The sequence below is a fragment of the Rhincodon typus genome, chromosome 12 (genome assembly GCF_021869965.1).
Source record: "Rhincodon typus isolate 14 chromosome 12, sRhiTyp1.1, whole genome shotgun sequence".
In the NCBI taxonomy this organism is placed as follows: domain Eukaryota; kingdom Metazoa; phylum Chordata; class Chondrichthyes; order Orectolobiformes; family Rhincodontidae; genus Rhincodon; species Rhincodon typus.
This window is the reverse complement of record NC_063343.1, coordinates 30,418,624-30,432,586: the sequence shown is the minus strand read 5'-3', so window position 1 is coordinate 30,432,586 and position 13,963 is coordinate 30,418,624. Positions and strand designations below refer to the sequence as shown.

Genomic DNA, 13,963 nt, shown 5'->3' with positions numbered 1-13,963 from the left:
TATACATTCAAAGAATCCCTACATTCAGCCCATCCAATCCACACCGACCATCCAAGAGCAGCCCACCCATACCAAACCCCTCTACCCTCTACCCTATCTCTGTAACCGCACAATTCCCATGGCTAACCCACCTTTCTTGCACATCCCTGAACACTGTCGGCAATTTAGCATAGCCAATGCACCAAACTTGCACGCATTTGGATTGTGGGAGGAAACCGGAGCACCCAGAGGAAACCCACGCGGACACGGGGCAAATGTGCAAACTACATACTGACAGTTGCCCGATTGACATAGACTGTCATTTTCAGGAATGCCATGAATTTGATTCATATAAGGTTACTAACAGATCTGTTAATAATTTAATACTGCAGTTCTAATGCATACCTTGATCTGAAAGCATTTTGTGCTCAAACGATAGTAGATACTGTTGTACATATACATTGCCTTTAAAAGAGTTCACATTTAAGGACTCCATGTGCTCCGTGTATACAGTGTTACAAGTCTGCCTGCCAGTTAAGCGATACAGAAATTAGTTGGTTAACTGTAAATGTCTGTTTCATAATTTATAATGTGTTTTAGTGTTGTAAATGAAATAACTCATGGAGTTAATCAATCAAGCAATTGATTATTGGACCAATATCATTAACAGTACAGGTATCAGTTCAGTGTTTCCATAGCTGATTCAAACTTGATCTTGAAAGGAATATGACTTTTCCTTCAAGAGCATTATCATCTCAGAAAAAAAATTGCAACACAAAATTTGTTCCATAACTCATGTTTATGGTTCTAAACATGTTTCTGGTAATAAAGGGAATTATTGTTTATGGTCAGATGCAAAGAAAATGGAAAAAGAAAACAAAGTCGAACGATTAAGTAGCATGTGCTTTTTGTTAAATAAAGGAAGAGGATAGATGATATGTTTGGATAATTCAGGGAGAATAAACGCACACATCATACTGAGAAACTGCAAAGTTTTACTGCTGTAATAGGGTGGCTCAGTGGTTAGCACTGCTGTTTCACAGAGCCACGGTTCAATTCTAATGCCAGGCAACAGTCTGTGTGGAGTTTGCACATCCCCTCCGTGTCTGTGTGGATTTCCTCCAGTGCCTCAGTTTCCTCTCATGGTCCAAAGATGTGGAGGTTAGGTGAATTGGTCATGCTCAATTGCCCCATAGTGTCCAGGGATGTACAGGTTAGGTGGATTAGCCATGGAAAATGCAGAGTTCCAGGGATGGGGTAGGGGGATGGGTTTGGGTGAGCTGCTTTTCAAAGGGTTGTTGTGGACTTGATGGGCCAAATGGTCTGCTTCCACACTGTAGGGATTCTATGAAATAAGTATTGTTTCTGGAATTCCTACAAGCCTCAATGGGGAAAAAGTCAGAAGTCACTTGACACTAGGTTACAGTCCAACAGGTTTATTTGAAACCACAAGCTTTTGGAGAGCTACTGATGCTTCACCTGATGCAGGAGCAGCACTCCGAAAGTTTGTGATTTTAAACAAATGTTTTCAACTATAACAGACATTGCTGGAAAAGCTCAGCAGGTCTGGCAGCATCTGTGAAGAAAAAATCAGAGTTAATGTTTCGGTTCTGGTGTCCCTTCCTCAAAAATGTTGGACGACAACCTGGTGTAGTGTGACTTCTGGCTTTGTCCATCCCAGTCCAACAGCGGGACCTCCACGTCATGGGTCCTCAACAAAAAGAATAGGGTGATGACCATCTCGGTAATACAAATTACCTTAACACTACTTTTCACAAGTTTGAAAGATGCCACCGTGACCATATTAAACTGCTTAACATTGACTGTGTTACTCTAAGATTGATACAGATGTGTATCTTTACAATTTTTTTTTCTGTATGTCCACTAGTTTTTTTAAGGGTAGAACTTCCTGTCTTTGCAGCTAAAAATGATAGCATCTAACAATAGGATATTAGACAACTTTGTTAAAATATCCCTGCATTCATAAATTAGTTCTATTTTATTCTACTCTAAAGTTTAGTTACATAGAAATTAAACATTTCTCAGTGAATCAGGTTTGTATTGAAGAAATTAAGATGGGACTTTAAAAAAAGAACTCCAATAATGGCTGCTTAAGCAATAAATTTTAAATTGCTTCATAAAGAAATAAAATAACAACAACACCCTCTGAATAGGAAACAATGTATATTGATTCTTGCTTTTTAGTGGCTGAGAAGACAAAGGAGCAGGCTTCTTTGGTGGGCGGTGCTGTTATCACTGGGGTCTCAGCTGTGGCTCAGAAGACAGTGGATGGAGCTGGGAATATTGCAGCAGCCACTGGCCTGGTGAAAAAGGAAGATTTACCATCTGAAGAACTAAAGGTTAGCCTTCAGCAAGCATGAACACCCCACCCAGTGCGGCTGCAATATGCATCAAACTATTCAGATTTAATATTGCTGCATTATATGCTTAGCAAAAGCACATCATTTGGCAGTGAGAACACAATACAGGAAACTGAAGATTTTACAATTATTTAGATGTTAATATTAAAAGCTGCTTCATATGCCTCAGGATTTGAGTATACACTTCCGAGTCATTTCCATTTTAGGCTGAAATTAATGTAGCAATTCAGTGGGGGCTAAATTTGATTGTACAGTACCATTTTCCAGGCATAACGTGGCCACCCAACACTTCCATAAAGGCTCAAGTTACACACACTGACTTCTACATTGACTTTTTATGAGAAATACACAGCTAGCTATCTCGGCAAAAGGGTTTGTGCTTCACATTTAATAACCGCTGGCAGTTTGAAGAGAAGGTAAGTTATCAATCAATGTGCATCACTGATTTAGCGCCATTACTAATTTCAAATTTCACACTGCAGCCAAACTATCAATGCAGAATATGACTTACGATGGAATAAAAGATTTCCTTCCCCCAAACCACTCGCACACCTCCCTCAAATCTGTACTACGTCAAGGAACAATGAACTCCTGCAAAGTCATTGCTGGAGTACTTCTTTTGGATGGTGGTTCAATTGTGCATGTATTTGGAGCCTTCCTGTACTTGGTTTAAGTTTAAAAAGTCGATAGTTATTGTATGTTTTTTGCCTATGGTGGTGTTCCTGCCAGATGTTTCCACAGTGGCTGAGGGATAGGTGTTGAAATTTGAATTTTCTTTTGAGCAAACTGCAGATTTCTGTACGTCCATTAGTTTTTTAAGGGTAGAACTAGTGGCTGAGAAGACAAAGGAGCAGGCTTCTGGAGGATGACTTCAGACAGCTCTGTTCCCTTAATTCAGGTTGCATCACTTCGGCCTGGGCTGCAGCAGTCAGGCCTAACTAGCTGATTGGGAACAACAAAAGTATTGGCAGAGTCGTAGGGATGCAGATGCTGTCATCCTGCAAGTGAAAAAAAAACAGACTTATGCTTCATCTAAGCACTGTTACTCTCCTAAGAAGCTGCCTCAGTAACCGTACTTAGGTCTCGTTGGACAGACTGCTGTGACGTTCTGTGAGCACCTTTGGATAGTTATTAAAAGCCACCATGGCAGCAGTCTTAGCTTGCAAGACAACATTCTGAGGGTCCACTACAGCATTCAGACATTTGATGTTGACTGTTTGTGCCACAGTGAGGCCTGTTTGTGCTGCAAAGTAAACTTGGACATCAGCCATCTGGCTCTGCATCAAAACAAGTTCCACAGTGCTGCTGGAGTGACCACTCATTCATGTTAGAAAGGATGAGCTGCATGTTCTACTCAAAGCCTGGTGCCAAGTTGCTTCTGAACTCTACCACTCTCTACAACATTAAAAGTGAGCTTACCAGAGCACCAAGAAGTAATGGTTACTCACAGACAGCAAGCTTCTTCAGGAGCCGGATCCATCAAAGGTTTTATCTATCACTCGTGCGCAGAACTGATGTCTGCAATATACCTTTTTCCTGTGCTAGCTCTGAGGGGAATTCTGCTTGGTGTCTTTATACTGGCCTCTAACATACATACATTATTTTTTAGTGTTTCCATGTGTAAAACCAAGAGACAGTATACCACTATCTTCACTGGCTTTGTCCTCTTCTTCCTTAGTCTGGGAGAATTACAGTTGCTGGCTATCTGAGAAAGGAACACAGGTTGGGCTGTGTTGAGGCAAGAAGAGAAAGTAAGAAATGTGTGCTTGCATCATTTTCAGTTTGTAAATCAGAAAATGTTATGGGATGAGGGAGCAGTAGGACAAGAGGAGGATTAAGTATGCCTTAATTATACCTTCATCACCAGTTGCTCCCAGCTCTGCGGTGCACCACCGCCTCAACAATGCCTTTTACAAGGGTGGCTGGCACAGTCTCCTCCATGGGAAGCATACTTGTCATCCTCCTGTTCTTTTCTGATATCTCATGTTACGCAATACTTTTTCTGGTAAGAAAGAGGAAAGTGTGTCAACAAATGTGCTGCAATATGTTAGTGTAGTGCCTGCTATATTGAATGGTTGCCAGTGTGTGAGAGCTGTGAGTTGTGGGTGCGAGATTTGTAGTAGTGCGGAGTGTATGAGAGTGAGGTATAGCACATGAATTGAAAGATTGAGATTGGGATTGTGAATAGAGTGCTGAGGGGTTAGAGAATGGAAATGTGGATAAGACTAGTGGAAAACTTTGTAGGAAATGTAATTTGAAGATAAATTCATTAAGCTTCACAACTTATTTCAGTTTGTTAGACTTTTTTTTCAAAGCATCCATATTCTTGGAGCGATACACCTGGCATTGCTGTCTGCCATTAATTCTTACATCTTGCACGATGACCATCTGTACACTATCAGAAAGTCTAGGTGCTCACTCAATGGCATGTGCAACCATTGCTCAAAGTAACACCTGTTTCAGAGATAGTAGGAACTGCAGATGCTGGAGAATCTGAGGTAACAAGGTGTACAGCTGGATGAACACAGCAGGCCAAGCAGCATCAGAGGAGCATGAAAGCTGACGTTTCAGGCCTGGACCCTTCTTCAGAAATGGAAGAGGGAAAGGGGTACTGAAATAAATAGGGAGAGAGGGGGAGGCGGATAGAAGATGGATCGAGGAGAAGATAGGTGGAGAGAAGACAGACAGGTCAAAGAGGCGGGGATGGAGCCAGTAAAGGTGAGTGTAGGTGGAGAGTTAGGGAGGGAATAGGTCAGCCCGGGGAGGACGGACAGGTCAAGGGGGTGGGATAAGGTTAGTAGGTAGGAGATGAGGGTGGGGCTTGAGGTGGGAGGAGGGGATAGGTGGGAGGAAGGACAGGTTAGGGAGGCGGGGACAAGCTGGGCTGGTTTTGGGATGCGGTAGGGGGAGGGGAGATTTTGAAGCTTGTGAAGTCCACATTGATACCATTGGGCTGTAGGGTTCCCAAGCGGAATATGAGGTGCTGTTCCTGCAGCCTTCGGGTGGCATCGTTGTGGCACTGCAGGAGGCCCAGGATGGACATGTCGTCTGAGGAATGGGAGGGGGAGTTGAAATGGTTTGCGACTGGGAGGTGCAGTTGTTTATTCGAAGTGAACGTAGGTGTTCCGCAAAGCGGTCCCCAAGCCTCCGCTTGGTTTCCCCGATGTAGAGGAGGCCATAACGGGTACAGCGGATGCAGTATACCACGTTAGCAGATGTGCAGGTGAACATCTGCTTGATGTGGAAAGTCTTCTTGGGGCCTGGGATGGGGGTGAGGGGAGAGATGTAGGGGCAGGTGTGGCACTTCCTGCGGTTGCAAGGAAAAGTGCCGGGTGTGGGGGAGTTGGAGGGGAGTGTGGAGCAGACAAGGGAGTCCCGGAGAGAGTGGTCCCTCCGGAAAGCAGATAAGGGTGGGGAGGGAAAAATGTCTTTGGTGGTGGGGTTGGATTGCAGATGGCGGAAGTGTCGGAGGATGATGCGTTGGATCCGGAGGTTGGTGGGGTGGTACGTGAGGACGAAGGGAATTCTGTTTTGGCTGTTATTGAGGGAAGCGGGTGTGAGGTATGAGTTGTGGGAAATGCGGGAGACATGGTCGAGGGCATTCTTGACCACTGAGGTGGGGAAGTTGCGGTCCTTGAAAAACGAGGACATCTGAGATGTTCGGGAGTGGAATACCTCATCCTGGGAGCAGATGCGGTGGAGGCGGAGGCGAAGGAATTGGGAATAGGGGATGGCATTTTTGCAGGAAGGTGTGTGGGAGTAGGTGTATTCTAGGTAGCTGTGGGAGTCGGTGGGCTTGAAATGGATATCGGTTTCCAGGTGGTTGCCAGAGATGGAAACGGAGAGGTCCAGGAAGGAGAGAGAGGTATCAGAGATGGTCCAGGTGAACTTAAGGTTGGGGTGGAAGGTGTTGGTGAAGTGAATGAACTGTTTGAGCTCCTCGTGGGAGCACGGGGCGGCGCCGATACCATCATCAATGTAACGGAGGAAGAGGTGGTGTTTAGGGCCAGTGTAGCTACGGAAGAGGGATTGTTCCACGTAACCTACAAAGAGGCAGGCATAGCTTGGGCCCATGCGGGTACCCATGGCCACCCCCTTGTCTGTAGGAAGTGGGAGGAATTGAAAGAGAATTTGTTGAGGGTGAGGACGAGTTTGGCTAAGCGGATGAGGGTGTCGGTGGAGGGATACTGGTCAGGCCTGCAGGACAGGAAGAAGCGGAGGGCCTTTAGGCAATCTGCATGGGGAATGCAGGTCTATAGGGATAGGTGTATAGCTCAAACAATTCATCCACTTCACCAACACCTTCCACCCCAACCTTAAGTTCACCTGGACCATCTCTGATACCTCTCTCTCCTTCCTGGACCTGTCTGTTTCCATCTCTGGCAACCACCTGGAAACCGATATCCATTTCAAGCCCACCGACTTCCACAGCTACCTAGAATACACCTCCTCCCACCCACCTTCCTGCAAAAATGCCACCCCCAATTCCCAATTCCTTCACCTCCGTCAGATCTGCTCCCAGGATGAGGCATTCCACTCCCGAACATCTCAGATGTCCTCGTTTTTCAAGGACCGCAACTCCCCCCCCACCCAGTGGTCGAGAACGCCCTCGACCGTGTCTCCCGCGTTTCCTGCAACTCATCCCTCACACCCCCTCCCCGCAATAACAACGAAAACAGAATCCCCCTCGTCCTCACGTGCCACCCCACCAACCTCCGGATCCAACGCATCATCCTCCGACACTGCTGCCATCTGCAATCCAACCCCATCACCAAAGACATTTTTCTCTCCCCACCCTTATCTACTTTCCGGAGGGACCACTCTCTCCAGGACTCCCTTGTCCGCTCCACACTCCCCTCCAGCCCCACCACACCCGGCACTTTTCCTTGCAACTGCAGGAAGTGCTACACCTGTCCCTACACCTCCCCCCTCACCCCCATCCCAGGCCCCAAGAAGACTTTCCACATCAAGCAGATGTTCGTCTGCACATCTGCTAATGTGGTATACTGTATCTGCTGTTCCCGTTTTGGCCTCCTCTACATCGGGGAAACCAAGCGGAGGCTTGGGGACCACTTTGTGGAACACCTACGCTCGGTTTGCACTAAACAACTGCACCTCCCAGTCACAAACCATTTCAACTCTCCCTCCCATTCCTCAAGACGACATGTCCATCCTGGGCCTCCTGCAGTGCCACAACGATTCCACCCAAGGTTGCAGGAACAGCACCTCATATTCCGCTTGGGAACCCTACAGCCCAATGGTATCAATGTGGATTTCACAAGCTTCAAAATCTCCTCTCCCCCTACCGCATCCCAAAACCAGCCCAGCTTGTTCCTTCCTCCCACCTATCCCCTCCTCCCACCTCAAGCCCCACCCCCATCTCCTACCTACTAACCTTATCCCGCCCCCTTGACCTGTCCGTCCTCCCTGGGCTGACCTATCCCCTCCCTAACTCTGCACCTACACTCACCTTTACTGGCTCCATCCCCGCCTCTTTGACCTGTCTGTCTTCTCTCCACCTATCTTCTCCTTGATCCATCTTCTATCCGCCTTCCCCTCTCTCCCTATTTATTTCAGAACCCCCTTCCCCTCCCCCATTTCTGAAGAAGGGCCCAGGCCCAAATCGTCAGCCTTCCTGCTCCTCTGATGCTGCTTGGCCTGCTGTGTTCATCCAGCTCTACACCTTGTTACCTCAAAGTAACACTGCCTGGATTGTCCTTTTAAAAACATTACACTATTTCATGCATACACTGCACATGTCCAATTGGAGATACACAATGTGCTTTATAAACGTTTCTACCTGCTGACACTTCCCAGTTCCCTGTTGACAAGTGAAGCCAATGTACGATACTTGTAGTGCTGGCTATGTACAGATTATTACAAAGAGTAGGCAGGATCAATTTAACCTATTCTTTGCAACACAATGAACCAAAGTCAGTTAATTATGTAGCATAATCTCCATGCCCATTTTTGGGTATCATTCAATATCATCCTCATTAATTTTATTAATACCTCCCTTAAATGCTTATTTACAGAATTTTATTTTCAGCCCAATAATTGGTCTTGGTAAGGTTTAAATTTATTGAAAAGGTCTGCTTTTCAAATTGCAAAATCAAAGCATAGACTGCTGTACAAAACAAGATATTCAATATAATACACGAGGGAACAACAGGATGTTTTTGGTGTGATCATTTACAATCTGAGCTCTCGGTCTTGACCGTGCTCTCTGGTGATGGGATGAAATCACATTTTCCAATAGGCTGTCAGTGAGGTAAGCATGATAAAAGAAACCTAGAAAGGGCTAGAATTAGCTCAAAAACAAATTAGTTAAGCCTTTGATAGGGTGCACATTATTACAAATAAATTGCAATGTGGAACGCATATATACCATGTCAGTTATTTGGAAAATAATACAAGAATAAAACGACACTTAAAGAATCAGTATTTGTGAAGTAGCAAAGTGGCCTGAAGAACTAAGTTTAAAACAATGTAACCCAAGGAAACATGTGTTTGATTAAAATAGATTAAATTCCCCCTGTTCACCCTCATTTAGAACCAATATATGAAATGTCATTTATGAAATAGAGTATATGGTATTGAAACATAAGACTTCATGAATGCCACGCATGTTCTATTATCATGCTGTAATATTTCTACAGCATTTGAAAAGCCATTTAACCAGTTTAAATAACAAAATATCTGGTAAACCAGAAGTAGAATACACATGATGAGGTGAATTTTCATTCTCAGTCCCAGGATATTTCCAAGGATGGTTCCACAAACCAAAAGAGAGAAAAAAAATGCCCTGTAGTTATTTTTCTCATTCAGAGGTGAAGGATTCTCTGAGAATTGGACGAGGTGACCCTGGATGAGTTCGGGGACTGGCAGATACAGAGGTGGGCTGGATGGAAAACTTGCCCCAGTGCTGCAACACTATGTTCAAGCACTTATAAAAAAAAAAGTAAAACATAAAACAGCCCTCTAATTCTCATCCCATACAACCCCTCATTCTCTGCATACCCTTTGCATGGCTCTGCCATTCGTGCCAACCCACGTCACCTGATGACAACAACCCACTTCCGGAGCCCCTTATACATTCCACACCAACTTACATTCGCCAAACACCTCTCATGGCCCAAACCAACTATGCATCTATGTGGACTTAGACCCAACTCCCGCCCATCACTCCCACTGACCACCCACCCTACTATTACACCTACTGTACCAATTCACTCAGATGGACAGATTTCAGGAGCCACATTGAAATGAAACAATATAAAGATATATATGTCTATGGCAGATGTATATTTTTAAAAGCACATTCATTTATTAAAAAAGTCCTATATTTAACTCCATAATCCCTTATAACCACAACTATCTCTTATTAAAAGCTAGCACTGAAATTTGTAGTCCCACTTCTATGAATCTATAACTACTTGGAGCAAACAGTCAAACTGAGAGATGGAAGGGAACGTTTTATGATAAGAGAAATTGGTGAAATTAGTCTGCAGCATAAATCCAATAATACTGGCCCCTAGTCTTGTATCAACAGATAGAGTGAAGTAGCAATTTTCTTAAAGCAGATTCAATTCTTTTTTCAAAGATTTAAAGGTGAAGCATTTTAGTGAAGAGCCTGGGTACTTTTGGCAATTACTTTTGACAGGTATTTTTGATATTATAAAAAGTTCATTTTGATAGACTTTTTTGACAACTGCTTTTTGACAGATCTATAGAATCATAGAATCCCTGCAGTGTGGAAAGAGGCTATTCAGCCCGTCAAGTCTGTTTCAACCCTCCAAAGAGCATCCCACCTAAACCCAGCTACCCACTCTATCCCTGTAATAACCGTGGCTAACCCATCTAACCTGCATATCCCTGGACACTAGTGGACAACTTACCATGGGCAATTCACCTAACCTGTACATCTTTGGACTGTGCAAAATGGAGCACACAGGAAGACATGCAAACTCCACACAGACAAAGATGAAATCAAGCCCGGGTCCCTGGCGCTAGATGCAACCATCCTGCCCCTGTCTATTGACATTTCCAATGAATGTTGACAGTTAATGGGTTTACACACATTTTATGTCCATTTTTAACAATTCCAGATGGTACCTTATCTCTCCCAAAGTGCAGTCTTTCTCTCATATAGGTGCCCTGGAACAATATTCAACGTAGTCCCTTATATCTCCAAGAGGTGTGCCATGACTTTCCAAATGAGTCCACAAAATTCAGGCTTACTGTTACCAGGTCTAATCTACATATTGCTTGTTTCTCACACATTAGTCATCTCACTCAGACATGAATGGGGACAACTATTGATTTAAATGAGAGCTGCCTCCACAAAATGTCCAAGTGCAAAACTCAACCAGACTCCATGAAAATGGTCGATGTTTGCCAATTTCTGTTTTTGTTTTTGTTTCTGATTTCCAGCATCTGCAGCTCTTTCAGTTTTTTGTTCCATGAAAATGGTCGATGTTGTGCTTGGGGGCGAGACTTGTAATTTTCTGTTCCTTCCACCAATTTCACAACTATGGAGAAGCTCTCCATCATTGCAAAATTCCATATCTGAAATTACAGGTTCTTGTCAACAAATGTGATTCAGTGTTATTACAAATACTGGTATGGAATACTATATGTAACTTTGCTAGTTTGCCAAAAGATCTTCTCTAACATTAAATTGCTTCAATGTTACTAATACTACTATGTTAACATTCACCTGTCTGAATAGAATTTGCTGTCCTTTACTAACAGGGCAAATGAGCTACCAGATAAGCTAGTAAAATAAAATTTACAAATAACTTGTGATACAGAACTTAACCATTGCTGAAAAGAGAAGTGCAATTGAAGCTTTTTTATCTTGCACTAATCAGGACTGAAATACAATGAAATTAACTTATAAAAAATACAACAATTTATAAAGCATGAGTAAAAGGTATGAATTGATTGGACTGTTGGTGGCATAGAGATGCAGCAGGAACACTCAATTGATTAAATTCAAACCAGATAAAACAACATTAATTGGTCAAGGCATTGCTATGAGAGTTGTCCTTCAAGTTCTGGCCTTGGTGAAAAAGTTGCAAAGTTGAGGACATATTCCTTTGATGTGCAGAGAACAGGCCCATGTGTGAATTACTGTAGCTTCTAGTAAATGAATCACACTACAAGCCTGACTGATAGATGTAAGTTGGCTTCCAGTGTAATTCATCGCACAGTCAGGAAAGTTTAGTAAATGTGGTACAAGAGTGCAACTGCATCTAATATTAGGCATTTTTTGTGAGACAAAACTGTCCATTCAAAACAGTCAAATAGATGTGTTAAATGATATGGTCAGCCAGTCATTGAAACATATGGTTTATATACTTGACATCATTTTGGCACATGAACCTTATGTCACCTTTTACATTTACGGTAGGCAGGACAACTTTTTGGCTTGATCATAGTATGCTGTTGAAGGAGAAAGCCTCACTTGTCTTTACTCCAAAGGAGCAATGTGATACAGCTAGCTTCACCAGTTGCTCAAATCTTTGGGTCACCTTATACTTCATTGATAATCTAAGATAAACTGGGAACCGCTGAGTACCAAAGGTGGATGCCTTAGGCTCTTCTATGAGTTTTCTTGATATGCAATGAGTGATGATTTGATCAGGGTAGTCATTATCATGCAGGATAATTTCGACATGCCCTACCTCAGCATCTACTTAGTGAGCAGATGGCTAGACCCCTATCAATGAGCTTGTTGTAAAGTCTGATTTAGTAGCATATGGAACTATAGGAATCCCAATGCATATGTTGACCAGTGTACATAGGTTTTCAGCAGAATATATTAGAAAACCCATTAGCAGATTTCTCAACGTAGCATATTGAGGAAAAGGAGCAGGTTTGACTGCTCCATTTCAAAGGTGAATTTGCTATATTAAGGTGTGTAAGGAACTACTTAGATATCGCTGCAAATTCAAATATAGCAAAGTATCATATATGAGTCAAAAGTATGTATGTGGTAGAAGGTTTCTCACTGAGACAGGCTTCTCAGTGAAACCAATGAAAATTTTAGCAAGACCAGATGTAGGTGGGATTCTATGAGATACCATCTGTATAGACATAAATTGTGTTGCAGAAACTGAACCCGATTGTATGATTTGTTAAATTCATGAGTTTAATTTAAACATGTTCAGATGCTGGTGGCCTTGATACAGTGACCTAGTTCAAAGTCAATAGTTCCTTTGAGTAGTACATTAATGAGAAGGAGCGACATGTCAAAAGAGCACATGGACACAGTGCTGCTATGCTGTTGTATAGCCTTCATGAAAGTGAAGAAATCCTTCATAGCATAAACTCACTCTCACCTTCTTGAGTGCAATTCAATATGATCGGCAATAAATGCTGGTGCAGCCAGAAATATCCACATGCCATGAATGAATTTTTAAATACTTAGCTTAATTTTTTTCATTGTTCAAAGTTTCATTTTGCATTGACAGAACATCTGAATTGTTTTTAAACCAGATTTAGCATAACTATGAAAGAACCTCTGAACTACCAACATGAACATCATTAAAAATAAAATTGACAATATATTGCCAGTACAAGAGTAGATTATTTGGCCTTCCAAACTGAATCTGAAATTGTACCAATTAAGCAAGGAGTCACAATTTCATTCTTGCTATTGGCAGTTCATGGGTTTTCAAATTCTTCAGTTAAGTGAATGTGGCTGCACTGCACACAGATGAAGAAACTTTCTACTCAAAGCAGTTAAGTGAAGTATATGCTACATGGAAAATTCATAAAATAGATTTTGATACATATTTTTGTTAAAATATGGGACAGATTATATCTGCATTTGTAGACTGCTCCTATCTGTTTCTATTTGCATGAAAGCAGTAATATGGAACTTAGTATTTCCTTGTTTATAAACACTAAATCTATCCTCCGTAAGAGATGCTAAAACCTCAGAGTAATTAAAAATACTTACAAGTTATATTAGAAATATCTTCTGAATGCTATACAATAGTAGACATCTGAATTTGGCATCATAATGAGCAAAATTATTTGGCTGATTACAATACACCGTTGTGAGATTGTTTTAAGACAACTATAGTTGGAATAGAACACAGATTTCCAGAGCACCTTTAGTATTTTTCCTGCTCAAGTGTTTTCATGGGATTTGAGTATTGTTGGAAAAGCCTACATTTGTTGTCCATTCTTAATTACCCTTGAAAACATGCTGGTGAGCTGCCTTCTTGAAACACTATGGTTCATCTGGTATATGTACACTCACATTGCTGTTCCTGTTAGGAAAAAAAAAGAAACAACCCTGATAATACCACATGTGAATTATGAAAAAATGAGTATGAGATGATGTTGTTATCTTGACATGCTGGAATGCAAAAATTATGCTCTCACTGTCCTTTTTTTTGGCCTTAGTTCACTTTCAGCAAGGAAACAACAAATTGATACCAGGCATATTTAGACAGAAACAAAAACAGAGATTCCTGGAAAAGCTCAGCAGGTCTGGCAGCATCTGTGAAGAGAAATCAGAGTTAACATTTCGGGTCTGGTGACCCATCCTCAGGGTTCTGAGGAAGGGTCACTGACCGGAAATGTTA

The 13,963-nt window shown here is 42.5% G+C and overlaps 1 protein-coding gene across 2 annotated transcripts in view; it reads left to right on the top strand.

Moving 5' to 3' along the window:
* The window catches only part of sncb (synuclein, beta), a 61,836-nt gene that overhangs the window by 1,682 nt on the left and 46,191 nt on the right, over positions 1–13,963 (top strand). For both annotated transcript variants that reach the window (XM_048603710.1, XM_048603711.1), the window contains exon 4: positions 2,185–2,339. In XM_048603710.1, the coding sequence (XP_048459667.1) occupies positions 2,185–2,339 (155 nt within the window). The remainder of the gene's footprint in view (positions 1–2,184; positions 2,340–13,963) is intronic.